Here is a 22,015-nt window from a genome sequence, read left to right as displayed (position 1 = left end):
CTCGTTAGGCTTAACGAACGAGCCGAACACGAGCTGCTTAACGAGCCGAACACGAGCTGTTCACGAACAACGAGCCAAATTGACAGCCCTAATTAGGTAGGCTGTGGAGAATGTTTCATCTTCGACGAAGATGACCTTCTTGGCGAGGATCTTTTGCACCGAGTTGAACTCTTCGATAGGTTGATAATAGCCACCTTCCACCTCTCCCCACCATCCTTCTCCTTCTCCTTCTCCACCGCCATGACACCTTTTTCTTCAGTCAGATGCATCTGCAGAGATCTCTCGGAGTTCGTTTAGGGCAAGAGAGGTGAGGGAGGGGCGAGGGAGAGAGGCGCGGGATTGACCAAGAGACTGAACGAGGGGCACGCGAGGAAATAACTAGTCAAACGCACGTCGAAGACACGGGCCACAAGGTCGATCCCGCGGCCCCGTCTATTAAGAATTTATCAATTGTGTTTCACTGTAATCTCGTCGAACGCACGTTCCAAACATTAAGACGACGTTTTGAAAACGCTGCTCGCACTTACATAAGCTACCCTAAACGACCCCTTAATTTTTTTTTCTGTCCACATGCAGTCTTCTGTGAATGAAATCCACCTAATTTCTGTTCATCACCGCTTTTTTGGCCAAAAGATCGACAATACCTTCCTATACGACCAGCTGAAGGCTCCAATAGCAAGCGTTAGAGCCTATTAAGCATTCACTTTATCTTGTCTTATGCATTATTTACAAGTTACTTCAATACTCTGAGTTGTACCTTTGTTAACTCCATCTGAATTATTCTTAGACATTTTCTCGTTGAATCTTTCCGTGTGAGCTCTGTATTCTTCTGCAATCTTTCTTTTGTGCATCTCTTTATGCTTCTGAGTAAGCTGATTGTTGATCTCCACTCTTTTAGCTCGTTCCACTAAACCGAATATTCATCGATTCCCAAGTGTTACCAACTGTTGTCAGATCAAATCCTTTAATCTCGAAAGGAATTTATAACACCTTTCTTTTGCAGTAGCGATCAACTGTAGCACATAACTTAATAGTGCAGTGAATTATGCTTCAGACTGCATGACCGTCTTCTCTCATTGCCTCAACTTCATGAACTTGTCTTGCATCTATCATCGAGCTGATAGAGGTATAAACCACTCTCTAAAAAGATCTACAAACTCCTTCAAACTTATCATTATGTTAGGTATGTCCCCTCACCTATCCTAACGCTACCCACGCCACCCCATTTCTTCTTCTACTTCCGGCACAAATATTGCCAACGATACTCTTTTCTTATATCCGGACAAGCTATGCTATCTAATATCTTTTGTATCCTTATTACTCAATTCTCCGCTTCAATTATTGGATCTTCAGTTTTCTTGAACAAATGTGGATGCAGATCTTGAAATATCTTCTAGTACTTATCCACAGCGATTGTATTACTTCCAATAGGTTGCGATCTGGACTCTTGAATCAACTGAATATTTGCCACCATCATTTGGGTGAGGACATTTGCGTTCACATTAATAGTAGGTTGCACCTCTTCATTTTCTATTGAATTTTCTTCTTCTATAATTTTGGTTGTATCACTATGCTTGAATGTATAAATTATTTCTTTGTTAATTTCATTATTAAATTTTTTTTGTAATTATCTTATTGATTCTTTCATCAATATTCAATTAGTTAATCTTAAACCTTGTCTAAAGTACCACTTTTTTCACTTCTTGGCTCAGAGCTTGAAATGAACCAAGGTGGGTACAGATGGTCTGACAGTGTGAATTAAAATTTTCTATAATCGTCTACATTTTAACAGATGAAAAAACTGCTACTAAGGGTGTCAAAAATTGACCCAACACGACAACGCGACTTGAACTCAACTAAAAAAATATGGGTTAAGGTTGACCCAAATATTTTTTTAGCGGGTTTGGGTCAGATACTTCGACCCGTTTATTATTCGGGTCGGGTTTGGGTTGAACCTGAAAATCCAAATATGACCTGAATAAGCACAAAATTTCGGGTCACGTTCTGGTTAACTGGTCAAACTCTAGTACAGGTTTTAGTTTTTGACATCTTTATTATTCGGGTCGGGTTATTTTCGGGTTGGACACAAACCTGACCAACTAACTCGAATTGACACTCCTAGTAGCTACAAAATTAAATTATAGCAGTACAATTAAAATTACTTTATTGATGATTGTCTGCGTCTGTTATAAATTTTTACTCGTCTATCGCTCATCTTTTAATACTTTAATTAAACCTAAAATGTTAATTAAAATAACTGAGTTAAACCAACCAATAAATACTCATATTTCTAAACTACAGCTATACAAAGATAAGAAAGAACAATATGTATAACAGTTAATCTTCTTTATAAATTAGGATAAACAATTGACATGTTACTTGAAGGAATCTATATCAATATCATATTGATATTATTTTATATCTATACAACACCGTATAAAAAAAATTGTCAATTAAGACACATCAATATCAATATCCTTTTCTATTTATATATACGGGTACATTAGTGTTCCCCTACTAGTACCATCAAGGGGTGTTTCATCATAGCTAAGTATGCACATGCAAACAATCAACATAAACATATATATTCATTGCATGTAATCATAATATATAAAACATAAACTAAAATGCATGAGTAAATAGCTACAACATTCGCTGTGATATGTCCAATAAAGAAAATAATAACTCAATCAGAATAAAACGTCCACAAATATCAACTCTAAATATATTTGAGAAAAAAAACTATTGCTATAATTTAAAAGTACAAGTACTCATCTCGACAAACTGTTTTCGTCAATTCTTTTAAAATTGGAAGCCTAAAATATGATATAAATTTAATTACACTTAATTTTTATTCAATAAATATTTTTTTATATTAATATCTTATTATTAATACTATTATTATTATTATTTAAAATATAACTATTAGCATTTTTAATAAATATTTTAATTAAAAGGTTTAATCTTACCCTAATGACGCGAGAAAAACTTTTCTCGCTCCCCCACCCGAATACGGATCCTTTGCGCATGAGAGAACCTTGACTCATTCCTTTGCACGATAATGCTCTGCTCGATCGAACTCCTCCGCTCTGAATTCCAAAGGCACGCACTCCCTCTCTTCTTCTTCATCGACGCTCGACTGTGACTCAACCACATGGAAAGGACCTCCTCCTTCGCCGGACAGTGACATCACCGACTCCTTCCTCAACAGAGTCGTCGCGCCTAACCCTCGTGTTGTTTCTTCGGGTATGCTACTCCTTCACCATCCTCTGCTCTTTGATCGCCTTCCCGTCTGATGCGTAATTTATAGGCAAATTCCTATGTTTGGCTTCTCTACTGTTCATTTCCTCTTCCCGATTCTTCACTTCCCATCGTTTATGTTCAACAACCCGTTTGCTTCATCTTCCTCGATTCTGTGTTTCTTCTTCTCCTGGGTAACGGGAAATTTACAATCTTCCCCATTTACAGAAATTTCGTCCTTGAAATTTATAAACAAACCTTAAGCAGATCAACACTAGGAATGAAAATTAATCACTGTGAAGGTAAAGACTTGATACAAAGCGACTCAACTATACTTTTGAACACAGATATTGAAACACGAAATTGCCACCATCAACAGTAATAGGTTTTTCAGACTCAAAATGAGCAAACAAATTTACTCGAGGTCGAATAAGTTGTCTTGGTTGACCTTGGGCAGGAGCTAAAACTGTAGAATGAATCATTTTTGTCTTCCTGCAGTCTTCTGTGAAGGAACTCCGCATAATTTTTGATTTTCAGTGTTTTTTTCGCCAAGTGATAGGCATTACCTTGCTATATTACCAGATTGATGACACCGATATCAAGCGTTAGAGCCCCATCAAACATTCACATTTATGTTGTCTTCTGCATTTAGTACAAGAAACTCCAGTACCCTAAGTCATTCATTTGTTAACTCCACTTGAATCCTTCTCAGTGAGCTCTGTGTTTGATGCGGCCTTAAGTCTAGGTGCACTTGCACTCTAGGGCCTTACGCAAGTGTACGTATCGCTTTTGTAATATATGACTTTTGAGTTCAGGCTATCGAACCTACAGGGAAGGAGGTGTTTAAATTTAGGAGAAATTCTAGCATACTAAATTTGTTGTTAGCTTGGAAGTTGAATTTATTTAATGTTGTGTTGAGTAGTCCTACTGAATTACAATTTACTCTTAAAAGTTTACTCCTACTGAAATTCTACTCAATATGGTTGGATTGGTGACAATCAAGTTGTAAAGCTACATTCCCTTGTAATGATCTAAGTGGAGTGAAGGAATTGAAAATGGAAATTGTAAATGGGGTAGTGACAAATAGGAGCAACTCTCTTCTTTACCCTCTCCAGAATGCATGAAGAAGTTTGGTTAAATTGGTTTTAATTTCTTAAATCTCAATTTGAACCCAAGAAAGATTATTTTTTAACATTTGCATGTCTCTATACTGTACTTGATCCATACCCTATAGTTCAACGTGACTAACCTAGTTGTTCTTTCATAGCTCTCCAGAGTCATTATGGTCACAACGTATTTTAACTAATCACTTGTCCAAAATGAAAAATAAATGAAGATTTTAAGATTACGCATCACATTAAAAATTTTAAAAACAATTTTAAAAGCATTCCTTCAATCTTACACTACCTACTTAATAACCACAAGGGAAAGGTAAAAAGTTTACTTAGAAAACATTGAGAAAATACTATAAAGCATCTTTAAACATAAGTCAATCCACTATAGAATTGTGTTTACAGAAATACAAATACAAAAGTAAACAATTCTTAACTTTTTCACTCCTTATAAAGCTTTGAGAATGCTCCTCCAAGGATTTCCTCCTCCCTCACTGCTAGTCTGAACACTCTCCTTACAGTTTAACTCAAATTCCTTACCAAACACTCATGAAATCCTATCCTATGTTCTCCTACAACAAACCCTACTTCTCCACCAAAAAACTTAACAAAGACCTCCAAAAGACTCCTTCACCAAAGAACCCCTTTATCATGTTGAGTAACTCTCAACTTCGTGTAAAGAAACTACTAAAAACTGCCCAGACACTTTCTGACACCTAGGTGCTAGACTATCTATTTGCCAGTTTTCATATGGGCGTTCCAAAAATCTGGTGCCGAGGCGTGAAGGTAGTGGCGCTTTGGCGCCAGCCTCTCGGGTTCCCAATATGGGACTCGCGCCTAGGTGCCCAAGAAATATTTCGCCAAGTCGCCAGTCACCTGGATCCGTCTTAGCTCCATGTCATCTTTTTGTTTTATTTCTTCTCCACTTTACTCCACTTTTAACACCTATTGTACCTATAAGAAAAACATAAAAATATTTTTTTAAAAGTACAATTTCTTCCATAAACATTTGCAAATCATAAAAAAAATTAAGCATTCTTTTCTACATATCAATGTTCTTTTGCAGTCTTTCTCTTGTGCATCTATTTACGCGTCTGAGTAAGCTGATGGCCGATCTCCACTCTTCTAGCCCGTTCCACTAATATCTAATATTTATCGATTCTTAAGGGTACCAACGGTTGTCTGATCGAATCCTTTAATTCCAAAAGGAATCTGTAGCACTTTTCTCCTGCAGTAGAAATTAACTGTGGCGCATACCTCAATAGTGCAGTGAATTTTGTTTTATGCTCTGTGATCATCTTCTCTCTTTTCCTCAAATTGGTAAACTTGCCTTGTATCTGTCATTGAGCGAATATAGGTACGAACTACTCTCTAAAAAGATCCACAAACTCCCTCCAACTTATCATGTTAGTTATGTCCCCTAACCTGTATTGAACGCTGCCTACGACACCACCTTTTTGACTTCTCCGTCTAGCAAAAACGTCGCCAATGGTATTTTTTTCATTCGGACAAATCATGATATCTAGTATCTTCTCTATCCTCTCCGCTTCAATTGTATCTTCAATTCCCTTAAATAAAGTTGGATGCATATTTGGAAATATCTTCAAGTAATTATTCACAATGATTGTATCACTTCCGATAGGTTGCGATCTGGACTATTGAATCAACTGAATCATTGTCGTCATCATTTTGGTGAGGACATTTGCGTTCACATTAATAGTTGGTTGTACTCCGTTTTTCTATCGGATGCTCTTCTATAAATTCGGGTGCATCACTATGCTTGAATGTATAAATTATTTCTTTTAAGCTATTTTTAATTATTAAAATTTTCTTATAATTATCCTATTGGCGATTTCATCGAGATTCAATCAGTTAATCTTAAACCATATCTCTGATACCACTTTTGTCATGACCCGACCCGTGACTTGAAATTAACCAAGGCAGGTACAGACGGTCGGACGGTATGAATTTAAATTTTATATAATCTTCTATATTTTAGCAGATGAAAGAGCCGCTACAAAATTAAATTAAAGTAGTACAATTTAAATTACCTTATTGATGGTCGTCCGCTTCTTCTATAAACATTTTCTCATTTATCGTCATCTTTTAATATTTAATTAAACCTGAATTGTTAGTTAAAATAACCGTGAGCTAAACGAGTCAGTGAATATTCATACTTCTAAACTACAACTATACAGGGAAAAGATGGAGCATTATGCATGCCAGTTAATCTTCTTTATAAATCAATATAAACATTTGACATGTTGTTCAAAGAAATTTATATCAATATCATATTGATAACATTTCATATCTTTACAATCATCACAAGAGACACCGTCTAAAAAAATTACGTTCATTAAGACACATCAATATCAATATCATTTTTCATTTAAGCGCACGGGTACATTAGTGTTCCCTCACCAGTATCATCAAAGAGTGTTTCATGATAGCCAAACATATACATGCAAACAGTCAACATAAACATATGTATTCATTGCCTGTAATCATAATATATAAATTAGACACTAAAATGAATGAGTAAATAGCTACAACATTCGTTACGATATGATCAATAAAAAAAATAACTCAATCAGAATAAAACTTCCACAAATATCAAATGTAAACATATTTGACAAAAAAATTATTACTATAATCTAAAAGTACAAGTACAAACCTCGACAAAAGACAATCTGCTTGTCCTTGACGTCAATTCTTCTATAACCGGGAGCCTAAACATTGTATAAAATTTAATTAATGTAATTATGCTTAATTTTTATTCAATAAATATATTTTTATAATAATATATTATTATTATTGCTATTATTATTATTATTATTATTATTATTCAAAACATAATTATTAACATTTTTAATAAATATTTTAATTAAAAGGTTTAAACTTATCCTAATCATGTGATAAGAACTTTTCTTCCTCCACACACGATACAGATCCTTTGCGCACGAGAGAACCTCAGCTCGTTCCTTCCTTCGCACGATAATGCTCGGCTCGACCGAACTCCTCAAATCGGAACTCTAAAGGCACGCACTCCCTCTCCTCTTCTTTGTCGACGCTCGGTTAGGGCCCAACCACACGCAAAGGACCTCCTCCTTTGTCAAACAGCAATGTCCCCGACTCCTTCTCGACAGAGACACCGCTTCTAACTCTCATGTCATTTTTTTCGGGTACACCACTCCTTCACCCTCATCTGCTCTCTGATCGCCTTCCCGTTTGATGTGCAATTTATAGGCAAATTCCTCTCTTCGGCTTCTCTACTGTTCACTTCCTCTTCCCAATTCCTCACTTCCCATCGTTTCTGTTCGATAGACCGACCCTTCACTTCACCTTCTCCGATTCTTCATTTCTTTTTTTCCCGGGTAACGGGAATGTTATCATGTTTTGTGATCCATCGGTTGTTTTCTACTGTTCTACAGAACTAGGCACCCTACAAAATTTTTTTTCTAACTCTCTTTCCTATTGAACCACACATATTTGGGTGTACTTGTTGTGTTCGTGATACTCTTCTACAAGTTTTTAAATTGGACCCTAAGTTATTAAGATGTGTCTTTCTAGAATAATTTTGTCTGCATAATGGGTATTGATGTTTTTTTCCTCTCTTAAATAAGTGGTGATTTCTATTGGTGTCACCTTTCGTGAAGAAACTCCTTTTATTGTGATTTATCTATGCATAAATCCTCACAATATTCTGATAAGTTGTTTATTTATCACATCATAAGTGCAGATCTTGCTCCAGCTCCACCCTCGATGCCTCCTTAACCTAGGCTATCTATCACTAATTTTTACTCGAGAAGACCCCATCCCCCCGATCATAGTCTGACTCTAGTATCATCTCCTCAGTAGATCCTCCTTCCAGTGACTTTGATTTACTGATTACTCTTCGAAGAGATAAACACTAATGTGTCTATCTCATTTCCTACTGTGTTAACTATAATCCACTATCTTCCAATTCTTGCTCGTTTATTGCTTCTCTTAACTTTGTTGAGGTTCTAAGATTTGTTCAACAAGCCTTATCCTATTCTGGGTGGTGGGCAGCGATGCTTGATGAAATGAATGTTTTAAATGAGGATGTAACTTAAGAACTAGTTGAATTATACCTTCTGTCAAGAAGGTTGCCGGTTGTAAGTGGGTCTTTTCAGTTAAGTTTCAATATGATTGATCTATAGCCCGTCTCAAATCTCAGTGGGTTGCGAAGGGCTATGCTCAAAATTATGGGATCGACTACGTGGACACATGCTCTCTGGTAGTTAACTTGACTTTGATTCGTCTGTTTTTGCCCTTACCTGCAATGAATAATTGGTTAATGCACCAGTTAGATGTGAATCATATTTTTCTGCATGGTGACCTTTCAGAAGAGGTATACAATGAGCAACCTTCTAGGTTTATTGCTCTGAGGGGTTCTGAGAAAGTATTTCTTCTTTGAAAGTCCTTATATGGATTGAAACAAAGCCCTTAAGCATGATTTGAAAAATTTAGCCAAGCAATAGAAGGGTTTGGGATGCGGAAAAGTTGAATTGATCACATTTTATTCCATAAGCATTATGCTTTAGGAATCATTTTATTGGTGGTTTATGTTGATGACATTAATATTATTTGAAGCGATGCATGGAATCTTATCATTGAAATCATTTCTTTCTGAATCAGTTCAACACTAAATATTTTGGTTCCTTGAAGTACTTCTTGGGGATTGAGGTATCAAGGAGAAAGAAGGTATTTTATATCTCAACAGAAGCATAAGTTGGATTTGTTTGTAGAAACAAGGAAATTAAGGGTCAAACCATGTAGTACTCCAATAATTCTTAATCAATAAACTTACTAAAGATGGAGAACTTTTTAATGATCCTGAACGTATAGCAAGTTAGTGGAAAAATTAAACTACCTCATCGTAACTCAACTTAATATTATGTATTCAGTCAGCACTATATGTCAATTTATGTCTTCCCCCACAGTCCATCATTAGTCAGCTTTGGAACAAATACTATGTTACCTCAAGGGAGCTCCTGGACAAGTTATTTCATATCAGGATAATGAGCATGAAAATATTGATTGTTTCTATGATGCAGATTGAGCAAGTTCCAAGATTGATTGAAAATCCACTACTAGATATTGCGCCTCTGTTGTTGGTCTTTTGGTCTCATGGAAAAGCAAGAAACAGAATGTGGTGTCATGGTCCAGTGTTGAATCTGTGTATCGAGCAATGGCACAAGTTTTGATTGCATTGATTTGGTTATCCGAGCTCTTGACCGGAATGAGTTTTAAGATGACAGTTCTAGCAAAGTTGTGGTATTATAACCATGTTGAAATCCATTTTGCGAAAAAACTTGTCTTGCTTGAACAAAATTAGCACTTTAAGATAGATTATCATTTTTTTCGCGAAAAGTTTCAACATAATCTTATTTCTACTACTCATGTGAAGGCTGAAGAACAACAAGGGGATATCTTCATAAAGACCCTTAATGAAACTAAGGTCGCTTATGCTTAGAACAAGCTGGGCATGATAAATATGTTCTCTCTAGAGGGGGAGTGTTATAGAAAGTCAAAAATCTGAATCTTGTATATTAGGAAACTCGATATTAGACAACCTACTTAGAGGAAATCTAATTACAAAATCCTTTCCATATTAATGTTATTCTTAATTTAGAGAGTTTAGAGTCTGTATAAATATGTAATATATGTTTTCAATTGAATAATAAAAAGTAAGGAAGTTTTCCATCATAGCTTCTATCCATTAGTATATATGGATGGACATATTTGTTTACAAGTATTTCTAGGCATGGATCCATCTGCATTGATATTTATATTTATGTATTTGTTAGAAAAAATTTGTTTGATCATAGTTATATTTGTATGCCTATAGACATGGCTTCATGCTATCTTACAGGTTGCGGTAGTTTGGCAATTATATGCATTGCTGTTTGGCAGGTAGAATATGGGCAATTGACTTAAATAAAGCTCGCTTGAGAGTGCTAAAAGAAGCATCGAAGTTACACAGTGTAGATACCGTTATCACCACCATCCACGCTGACCTTCGTCTTTTTTGTGTGAGTAAATTGTTCAAGATGAATCCCTATACTGTTTTAGTACCAAAACTCTTGCTTAGTTGCTGTTAATTGCTTGTAATTTTTTTGAAACTTTAATTTTTTTTATTTAATTAAAATTTTATGTGCTTTTGCTTTCTCCATTTGAGGACTATCTTAAATTAGCATTGATTATAGGTTTAAGATCTAGTATTCTGTTTTATGGATGATTATTGTGCCATTCATTGCTGTGCAAGCCGTTATGTCTTTTAGATCTGTTTAAAAAGGGCATTGTGCCCTATCCTGGTTAACTGAACCAGTGCTGCGATTCTGCCTGATTAGTTAAATCAGGCCCAGGCTTAACCACTCACAAGAGCTTATTGTTAATTTTGTTTTGGTTATTTTTGTTATGTCAGTCTAAGATCCCACCCGATTCTTGATTACATCAAGGACTCGCATGATTATTTGGAGATAATTTGCAATTTCTTTTTGGTAAATATATGTTACATTATGTTAAATGTATTAGTAGTTAATTATTTTAGTTTTTCTGGATCTGCCGAGCTAGAACAAACCTGTATACGTCAAGCTAAGCTGTACTGAATCTAGTATTTTTGAAATGTCGAGCTGATAGAGCAAAATCTGTTCCAGGGAGTTACTCGTGATAAAGAGAGGAAAAATTGTGTGAAAGGAGGAGAGGGTAGTCACCAAACCAGAGTGGAAAGAAGGAAGCAACAAATCACTTTAATAAATTAAAATAGCAGGGTTTACCCACTGCAATGAAGTTCCCGTCAATTCTTTTGTTTAGGATGTTTTACACATGACATTGTAGAGGTTTTTTTTGTGATTCAAACTTAAGAACTTCAGATTTTGATGGAAGGAACTAACCACTGTTCTAGATTGTCCTCGAATCACTCAAATCAATTCAATTATCAAAATTATCAGAAGTCCCTAAGGTAAATTCTAGGGATGCTATTTATATACGACCATTTCCTGGAAATAAATAATAAATAAATGGTGTAACAGATTGTGAGATAATTGGCATAATAAGTGACTCTTAAATCCTAATATACTTATACTGAAATAAAATCTGTTAGCTCCATCACTAGAACTTATTCATTGAGGCATGTAAAGTGCTTGCTCAATCCATCTGTTTTCTGATGTTTTAACCCTTTCAGCAAATCTTCCAATAACAGGGTTTTACCTAAAATTTGTTATACTATCTCACCAACAGTTTTGATTTCTCTTACAGGTAAACCATCTTATGAAGGCTGATAAAGTATTGTTGGATGCTCCTTGTTCTGGGCTGGGTGTTTTATCCAAGGTACTTCTTGATTGTTCAACCCTTTATTCTTTTCTGAAGGGGGCTAGGGCATAATCCTCACCTTGTTAGTTTTGGAACATATTAGACTCTGCCGAGCTATAGCTTTCCTTCATCGTATGAGAGAGTTCATAATATTATTTGATTTCTTATGAATTACTTAGAACTGCTGAAAATTATTGTTTCGGGAATTATAAATCTAATTTTGTTTTTGGAACAAAATTATGCTGAATAAATTTGACAGTTTATAAACACTTATTTTTTTTCTAGTATAACAAATACACTTTGGTGCTTAGAACTGTTACTAGTGTACTTTAAAAGAAATTGTTGGTTTCTATAACTGTACTTAAATTATAAGTAGCATTCTTCCCAAAGTGTACATTCTCGATATATGGACACTTAGGTCTTTAAAGTGAATGTGATGATTAGGTTGAAGCTTAAGGAATTCTTCTGAAATTAAGTAATTATAGTGGGAATAGATTCAACTTGAGCTCTGCAGTGAACAGAATATCTTCTTAAATCTCTTGGAATAGTTGACCTACTCATCACGTTAAGCATACCTGCATGTATTTAGTGTGGTGCTAATAAAATTATCCCAAGATCGTGTATGTGCTAAAATCAACTCTAGGTGTGCCTCATTATTTGTTTCACTATTAAGCATCTTGGGTAAAATTAAATGTATCCACGGAGAAATTAAACTTGCTCCATTGTGGCCATTTGAAATGACAGCAATTTTTCTTCAATAAATCTCAAGATTGATTTCCTTAAACCTAGTTCTTTCTGGTCTTTACAACTATGATCACAGCTTGAAGTAATTCATTTACTGAGATAGGGAGTGGGGTTTGCATGTTATCTTTAAGCATTCACACTGTTTTCATATGCATGTTGTGTTGATTTTTTGGTGTTTTTTCTCCATTCGTATGTTATATTTCCTGCCATCCCTGGAGTGATAGACCTCAAACTAACTGCAAACACACTCAGAATGTTTCGCCTACACTGGTTGAGTGCTCATGTTTCTTTTCTTCTTTTTGAAAGCAATATTTTGAGGTTGATTTGTTATTATGCCAAATGGGTAAGATAAATGCTACTAATTTTATTCTTATAGAGCATCTGTTCTTTCTTGTTCAAGTGCTTATGAAAACTATAGGCAAAATTACTATGAAGGAACGTATTATTCATACTCCATTATGCCAATGATTCTTTGAATTAACATATATGGAACAATCATGTTGAGTTTATAACAATAAATAAATCTGTTTAGATTAAAAATTTTGTTTTTGATCTTTCTTAAGTATTATCTACTTTAGTAAAAATACTTAATATTTGTATAATTTATCATTTGATTATGTAATTGAAATTATTCAATTTTTTTCTTCCAAAAGTTGGTTCTATTCAAACATTAAATTTATTTTGATGAGCGGCATAAAAAATCATTTTTTTGTGTTAAGTTTCGTAGGATGATATGCATACAAAAGCATCATAATCACATGGTTTAAAATTGTGCAATATAAGTCCAACCTCAACCCTTTTTTAAAATATTTTCTATGAGGTTGATACTTTATTGGGTACTATAAAAGGCTTACGCCTCACATAATGTGAGGCAAACATGGGAGGCGCTCCTCAAGGTGCGCCTCATCTCAGTTCTATTGAAGCATCCACAACTAGATATAGGGCTTTCCTCAAAATAAATATAAATAAATTAACCCTAATAAATATTTCTTACCTATATACTATACAATTGAGGATTTAATTGAAGTTGTTATTATCAATGTAGTCATTGAATTTTAAGATATTGATTAATAAAGAGGAATATGATTGAGATTTAAAATATGGAAGAAGGGTGAGAGAATATGTAATTGTGGATAATGTGAAAGAGAAAATAAATCATTATGCCAATAATTTTATTGAAGGCTCATTGGGTGTAATAGTGATGGGAACCTTTGAATATAGAAATTCTAAATTTAGTGTTTTGTATATTTTTTACTTTGATGGAGAATAATAGGATTGAATTAGGGACTAATTGTGTTGAGCTTATTTTAAATTGTTATGTTATTATGTCTTACTTTGATTTTTATATAATCTTTCTTATTTTATGATTTAATGTTTGATTGTTAACATGTTATTCTTCCCTAGAACAATTTATTATTTTTACCACATTAGAATGTTTAAGAGATTTATCAACAAAATAAAAGAGATCAATTATTGATGAAATTATATTCTAAATTTGAAGCTGTTCATTCCCATTTGATAAACTGTGATCTCTCTCTCTCTTTCCGTGAATGTGTGCTTTAGAGAACTACTTGATAAGGATCAATGACTTTTGACACTAACAATATTTCAACATCAGGTGCTCAAGCTTTCAATTGCTTGTGTGGTACATCGGGTGAATATAAAAAAGATATGAACATATACAACGCTTACATGGATTATTCATATTTTTATGCCAATTAGAAAAATAAATGTTATAATTATTATAAGAAAAAGAATGTCGAAAAGATTCTCAAAATTGATTACTAAAATCCAAACAAACAATCATTACTGATTAGGATGTAGATTTAGTGGCTATAGAAAAGCCGAAAGTTATTCCTAAAGTGGTTCAACAAATAATAATTAAAGCTCTATTAGCTCTATGCTCCAAGATATGAAAGCACTAACATCTTCATTCTGATTTATAGATTTTGGTGTTTCTACTTTTATGACTAACAGTTCATAACTTTATCATAATATTTGAGTGTATCATATGCCATCATCTTTTACGATTTTTAATAGCAATTTCATATTTGAGCTACTGGAGACATCAATCATTTATTTAAAAAAGTTTTCGTATCTCGCAAGCTAGCTACTAATATTTGATTCTCTAGTGATAGTCGTAATGTGTAGAATCATGCAACAGGGAAAATACTTGTGAAGGAGCTTTAAGTTGTATAATTATTTCCTTTGTCACTCTTCTATTTTTGAAGGGCTTTTATTGTCTTGTGTTACAATAAATGAAAATGATGTTATTTTGTACAAATAATTGGATCATCCAAATTTTTCTATTTTGACTCACTGACTTGACTGTGATTTATTTAAAAAGAACTATCTACTTCTCATTCCTCATTTGAAGGTTTGAGCAAGAATTTGTTATTTTCATCATGATGGTCACGTTGTGAATTATTTTGTTTTTATTCATAATGATGTATATGATATCAATCCTATTATATCGCATACAAGTTATAAATATTTTATAATATTCATTGATGTTTATAGCAAGTATAACCTTATTTTCCTTTTTTCTTAGAAATATGAAATATTCACTATTTTTTTTTAAAGATGTTGCTTATATTTGAGATCTAAATTTGAGGATGAATGTCACCTGAGTTTTTTTACCTTTTTCAAAATATGAGAATTATTTCTCATAGAATGTATCTTTATGCTCCTCAACAAAATATTGTTGTTACTCATAAAAATCACGACCTTTTAGATTTTTTTGGTCCTTATTGAGGGTTTAAATTCCACTTAAATTTTGGGTTTATATTTTGAGCATGATGATCTATCTAATTGATATATCGTCCTATCATATTTTAGAGTTCGAATATCCTTATCTTCATTTTTTTTTATAAGCTTGCTAAAAACAATTGTTTTCATACATCTAGTTTTTTTTTTTTTGTCCATCTATCAACACATAAGCGACATTAATTTTCAAGCCAATCTATTAATTACTAATTGTTGGGCTTCAACACTTCTCACAACTTATGTATGTTATGATTCAAGCTCTAAATGATTTTAAATATCTTATCATATTGTATTCCTTAAACATCAATTCTTCTCTAATAATGTCTGGCCTTTGTTAGAAGTCTATATTCTTCTTAATTTTAATGAACAAAATTCTTGCCTAGAAAAAGCTTCGAACTTAGAATTGTGTGTAAAAAAAATGTTCAGCTATTTTGCCTCTCGATACAAATCCACCATTTTAACCTACTTACTAAAATTCAGTCCCTACTCCTTGATGGTCTTCCATAATCTCTCTAGTATTACTTTTAGAATACATTGGCTTTGATTTCTATTCCATCAAGCTATTAAAAATCATATAAATATTGTTGTTTCCAGAGAAGCTCTAGCTGAAAATCTTCGAGGTCAAGGGAATAGTCACAATCGGGAGATTTTTTATTCTCTTTATAATATTCAAATGGATACAAATGAGTTTACTCAAGCAAGCTTCACTCTGATAGTACTCTGGGTTGTTACAAAACATGATTAATTTTCCTTGGTAATAAATAAGTTTATTAGATTGATTATGAAGAAATACTCTATCTGTAGCAAAATCATTGCAAAAATGACCACAAGATGAATGATTATCTTGATTGTTGCTTTATATGGTTGGTCACTTCTCCAAATGGATATTAAAATTGTCATTCTTTATGGCAATCTCAATTAAGAAATCTATACGGCTCGTCTGGCTTTCCTGATTTTTCTTCTACAAAAGTGTGATATGGATTAAAGTAGGCTCTTGTGCATGGTTTGATAAATTTTGAACAACTCTACTTAGTTTCTCTTTTCAATATAGCCAATATGATTTAACATTATTTTTCTATAAGACCCCTCGGGGGATTGATCTTCTTATGATTTATGTTAATGAATTTGTCATTATTAGGATAAATTTAACATTAATTAGTTATCTACAACAATACCTTTTGGCCATATTTCATATCTATAATTTTAGTGCTTTTACTCCATAAGTTTGGAGATTGACTGGAATGCCTCTGATACATTCTTAAACCAACACAAGTATCTACAAGATTTGATTACTTTGTTTGCCTTTGAAATACCTCCTCTGTAGATACTTTTTTAGAAGCAAGCATGAAATTACATAGTAAGGTAGACTATCTTGCTGATCTCACTACATTCAGACAATTAGTACACAATTTAAATTATATGACGATTACTCGATTAGATATTTTCTTTGCAACTCAACAAGTCAATTTATATAAAATTCTTATCACTTAGCTGTCATTTGGCAGATCATTTGATTTCTTGTTGGTACACGTAGTCATGGCTTCTTTCCATTTGATTCTCCTCTGTCTTGTACGATATAGTGATACAAATACATGTTTCGTACTTATTCTTTGATCTCATGGAGAAGTAAAAGCAATCCTACATTTTAAATCATCTATGAAGTTTGAATAGAGCGCAATGTATGCGGTATTTTTAGAAATTATTTAGCCTTTTGAACTTTATCTAAACTTAGTTTTCCATAAGACATTGCACTCATCTTCATGCAAACATAATAGTGCCATCTAAATTGCTTCCAATCCAGTTTATCATGTGTGAACAAAACATATCAAAGTTGATTTTCATTCAATTTAAGAGGCTTTTGCACTCATTATTTCTCTTTCTAATACACCTGCAGAACTTTGAATTGCATTTGTATTTATGAAGGCAATGGCATCACAAAGTCATCAATTTTTTGTGAGATGCTTCGTGAGAATTTAAATCAATTTGAGGGGGGATACAAACTTAATAGTCATTCAAATAGGCATATATTACCGTATCAATTATTATTTGTAAATTTTGGCTAGAAATAGATATAATTAATCAGTATAACCAAAAATATTCTTCGATTAGGAATATAATTTTTTGTTGTCTTATTAGGATAAATAAGATTGAGCAAATCACTCAATCCTTATCTTGTATGTTACAGTCTTTCCCATATAATGAGTAGAAATTTCTTGAGGGCAAGCAATTCGTGCACAACTCTGTTTATCAATTTACTGAACTATTGGCCAGCAAAGAAATGTGAAAACAGATATGTTATTCATGATTGTTGTATTCTGTGAGTTGAGAAAACTGATAGCTTGTTGAGTGAAATTCCTTGCTTAAATGATTTTGATGCGACTTGTTTATGTTTTCGGAATTTGATATGAGCTGTATCATTAATGAAAAGTCTAAACCTTTCACCTTCTCTTCTGTCGTAAATACTATATAGAAATCCATTGTTATGGAAACATGATTGAGAAATTTGAAATGTCACCAATCCTTTCTGGTTCCATGCAATTTCATGTTTGTGCTTGAAACTTTCGAGTCTTTGTGGGTCGTGGATTAGATTTAAAATAAAAATAAAAAATCACGGTTCTCTACAAATTTGTAACACTTTCTAATGTTACTTGATCATTGTAAATTTCCTTTTTCTTTCCTTCTTTTGTTCCTACTGCAAAGGCTGACTATTTATTGTAGTAATTTGCCTGGTATGTATTGTTAGGTTTGTTTTGTTATTCTGATAAAGGTCTGTTTACTCGTTTTTTCTTTTTTGGCACTTTTAACTTGTTCGTTTCTGCATTTTATGCTAGAGAGCGGATTTGAGGTGGAATAGAAGATTAGAAGACTTGGAGCAGTTGAAGAATTTACAAGATGAACTTCTTGATTCTGCTTCCAGGTCAGTTTGCAAATTTGACCATTTAAAAATGTTAAGAACTACGATTGCTTTGTAATAGGACGCATCAAGCTGTTGGATTGCTCGATTATGACTTAGATTTGATGTTCCAATGTCAAACTTGAGCTTTAGCTTGATGTCCTTGGAGTTTTAGCTCATGTAATCAGCTTCAGTAGGTGAAATGGGAGGAGTGATAGAGGACCTAAGAAGACAGATGTGGAGGAAAGGTGTAGTTTTCAAGGTTAGGGTAGGAGACGGAAGGAGAGGGGTTGTGAAGCAACTACATCCATCACTTTCCGACCTCTAATACCATCACTATATCTCTTCTCCAAGAAAACTGCCATTATCTTCCTGCAGTTCGCTGTCCTGCCACAGTTCACACCGGAATTCATCCGCCATCATTCCTCCTGCTTCTCGTTATCCCTCTTACAACTTCATAAACATCTTCTAGAAGCCTTAGAATGGTATCAAACATACTCTGATATTGGCTCTGTAGTAGGGAAATATTTGCGTACGTAATACACACGCAGAGCTGCGTGCATAATAACCGCGCAATAACCTCCTCTTTGCGGTTATTAGGGAGTTATTGAGAGGTTATTGAGGTATTAATTCTAATAACCTCTAACCCTAATAACCTTCCAATAACCTTCGCGGGTTCTATTTGGATGTTATTCATAGGTTATCATGGAAGTATTGTGGGGTTAATGGTGATCGCACTCAGAGTTGCGTGCGTATTTCGTACGCAAATATTTCCCCTTTAGTAGGCATCAAAACTTGTTATTTTTGTATTGTATGAAGTGAGTTCCGATTTTGAAAGATAGGCCTGCTGTTCTCTTTGAATTTTCTATGTGAATTTCTTTTCATTTGATCATGTATCATGCTTGTGCTATCTAGCCCACAAATGTTATGCTTTTGCTATTATTCTTTGATCAGCTGTCGGGAGTCCCTAATGCTTGAAACAAGTTAATTTAGGGGTATTTGTATACCTACCGCATGATTCTCTTATATTTACATATCAAACACATAAACTTTATTAATTACATACATAACACTCAAATCTTTGACATCACATAAAAAATACAACTATCATTAACTTTCTCAGAGTGAAATGCAACTTTTCATGCATAATTTTTTTATACCCAGGAAGTTTAGGTTTTAGACATGTAAATACATGAGAATTGTATCGTATGTATGTAAATTTCCTATTAATTTAATGAACCTCACCTCACTATATTGCATGAATAGGTTGGTAAAGCCTGGAGGGATTCTAGTTTATAGCACCTGCTCCATTGATCCCGAAGAAAACGAGCAGAGGATTAAGGCATTTCTTCTCAGACATAGGGTATGGCCTGATTATTCCAAAGCAAATTATGGTTACTTAGTCTTTAAAAAAAATGAACACCGAATATCTACTAGTTAATACTTTGCTATTGCTTCATTTTTTTTTCTTTTTATGGTATTTTCTTTTGTTATACATACATCTTGAGCCAATGTGCTCACTCGTTACACTGCAAATATTCTATGACCACAACCTATCTGATTTCAAACAATTAGTTATTTACATATTTAGGGTCTGTTTAGGGCAGGTTTCTCTTGCATTAATTTTTGGAAGATTTAAATACATACCAATCAATGTTTACGTATATACATATATAGCACCTAAACTTCAATGTATACTGTGTGCGCTATATATATATATATATATATATATATATATATGCATAATAAAGCGATGAACGGTTGTGTGTGTGTGTGTGTTTGTGTGTGTTCTCTGGCGATCGGGAGGCGATTTCGAGATGTTGACGACGTGCCTTCTCTCTCGACGGTCGAACTCTGGTGAGATTTTTCCTTTCGCTCTCTGGTTTTGGCTTCTCCTTCGTACTCGTCCTCTGTTTCTCGCCTCTTCGTTCTCTACATATGCAGGCGTCACTGCCGGGGGATCCTCCTCCACTGCTCCTCCTAAGTTTGTGTTTTCTTCTTCATTTCAAGAATCACTTATTCTTGGCGGAGAATATAATTTCATTAAGAAGCATGGGAAGAAGGGGGAAGAAGGGGGGAGGGAAGAAGGGGGGAAAGTTTGCGCTTTTCCTCTCCGACTCTGAAAACTTCATTCTTGCCTTTACTTGTCGTTTTCACCTGGTAGGTAAGTTCCTCTACGGGCTTCCTAAATATGATTTTCTACAGAAACATTTTGAGCATTTGAATTTAACTAGGGGGTGGAAGATTGGTGTTCCGATAGCAGACATATCCTGATTCAGTTATTTAACGAGGATGACTACGCTAAACTTTTTGCGATAAGAACAAAAGAACAGTTCGTTTTGAGGATGTCTGGATGAAAGTCCTTAAATGGACAACTGACTTTGATCCTCGGGCTGAGCTTCCTATTATTCCAGTCTGACTTCATCAATCTAGTTTAAAGGTGCATTTGTTCAACCATGAAATTTTGTTTTCGAATGCTGCTATGTATGGTAAGTCGTTAATGCTAGATGCCCCGCCCTATAACTTAACGAGGCCTTCAATGGTTAGAATTTTGATTGAGGGTCTGTTTGGCGCAGCTGCAGCTTCCCAGCCCCACTTTTGTCGCCGGCAGCTGCGCTGCCCCAAGAAGCTGCTGCGAGGAAGCAGCTGCGGGTAAACTGACTATTTGTTTGGTGCAACTGTGTGAAAACAGCTGTGGGGCAGCTTTTTCTGGAGAAATGACCATCCTGCCCATGTTCGTTAAAACTATTTAAAAGAAGACTATAACAACATGATACCCTAACTAGCCCTTACTATGTTAAAAAAAATACAATTTTTTTAAATACTAAAAATTTCTTAGAAAGAATTATTAACTATTTTTGAAAAAATAAAAATTTAATTTTTAAAAATAATTGTGAACAACAAGTTTTAAAAACAAGATAGAAAAAAAATATAACAATACAAATGATCTCAAAAACCACACTTCGAACTTTGTCTAAAACTCCACAACTCCAGAAATTTATTCAGGGCAAGGGAGTGAAGTCATGTTCCTCATTTCATTCATTTTGTGTATCTTAAATCTCTTTGAACAGAGAAAATATTACGTAAATTGAACAACAACATGAATCTTATCATACCGTGTGTTTAACAGCATGATATAATTTACACCATCATCTGCATGTCCGTTCTCGGGACATTTGTAGAATATAAAGACATTATAAACACCTAATAGGAATATAATAAATGCTAATCACAAAAATAATCAGTAAGACACAACAAGATGATATCAGATGTTATAAAGACATTATAAACACCTAATAGGAATATAATAAACGCTAATCACAAAAATAACCAGTAAGACACAACAAGATGATATCAGATGTAATTCAGAAATAAGTGCAGATTACGAAGAACATTGAAGGATTTTCATAATAATCCAACTAAAAAAATAAAATAACAACTGTGCATTACTAGCAACGCTATTCTTTTCATAATGGTCATTTTCAATGGCTAACATGAAAGCAAAAGAACAGGGAATGGTTGCCACAAAAAGAAAAAAAGATAGATAAGCCTTCAGGATCGTTGGATTTTATTTAAGGTCTGCACGAATTTCATCGCCTGACATGATCTCTGTATCTCCATGATGAGCTTGAGGGCACCTGAGAAGGGACAAAAATAAAGTTTTAACTCCATCCTCAGGTCCCCATGGGAACAATGGCTAACATGAAAGCAAAAGAACAGGGAATGGTTGCCACAAAAAGAAAAAAAGATAGATAAGCCTTCAGGATCGTTGGATTTTATTTAAGGTCTACACGAATTTCATCGCCTGGCATGATCTCTGTATCTCCATGATGAGCTTAAGGGCACCTGAGAAGGGACAAGAATAAAACTTTTTTTTGTCTAAAACAAACAAAATATACATAATCTATATATATATATATATATA

General features: G+C 34.1%; 1 protein-coding gene across 1 annotated transcript in view; it reads left to right on the top strand.

Annotated features, from left to right (window-relative positions):
* The window catches only part of LOC110039510 (probable ribosomal RNA small subunit methyltransferase B), a 55,331-nt gene that overhangs the window by 25,373 nt on the left and 7,943 nt on the right, over window positions 1–22,015 (top strand). Inside the window, exons 3-6 of the mRNA XM_020744600.1 lie at window positions 10,290–10,408; window positions 11,634–11,705; window positions 18,029–18,114; window positions 19,357–19,453. Of these exons, the coding sequence (XP_020600259.1) occupies window positions 10,290–10,408; window positions 11,634–11,705; window positions 18,029–18,114; window positions 19,357–19,453 (374 nt within the window). The remainder of the gene's footprint in view (window positions 1–10,289; window positions 10,409–11,633; window positions 11,706–18,028; window positions 18,115–19,356; window positions 19,454–22,015) is intronic.

The sequence above is a fragment of the Phalaenopsis equestris genome, unplaced genomic scaffold (genome assembly GCF_001263595.1).
Source record: "Phalaenopsis equestris unplaced genomic scaffold, ASM126359v1 Scaffold000002, whole genome shotgun sequence".
Taxonomy (NCBI): domain Eukaryota; kingdom Viridiplantae; phylum Streptophyta; class Magnoliopsida; order Asparagales; family Orchidaceae; genus Phalaenopsis; species Phalaenopsis equestris.
The sequence above is the reverse complement of the archived record's forward strand: the minus strand, read 5'-3'. Positions and strand labels throughout refer to the sequence as shown.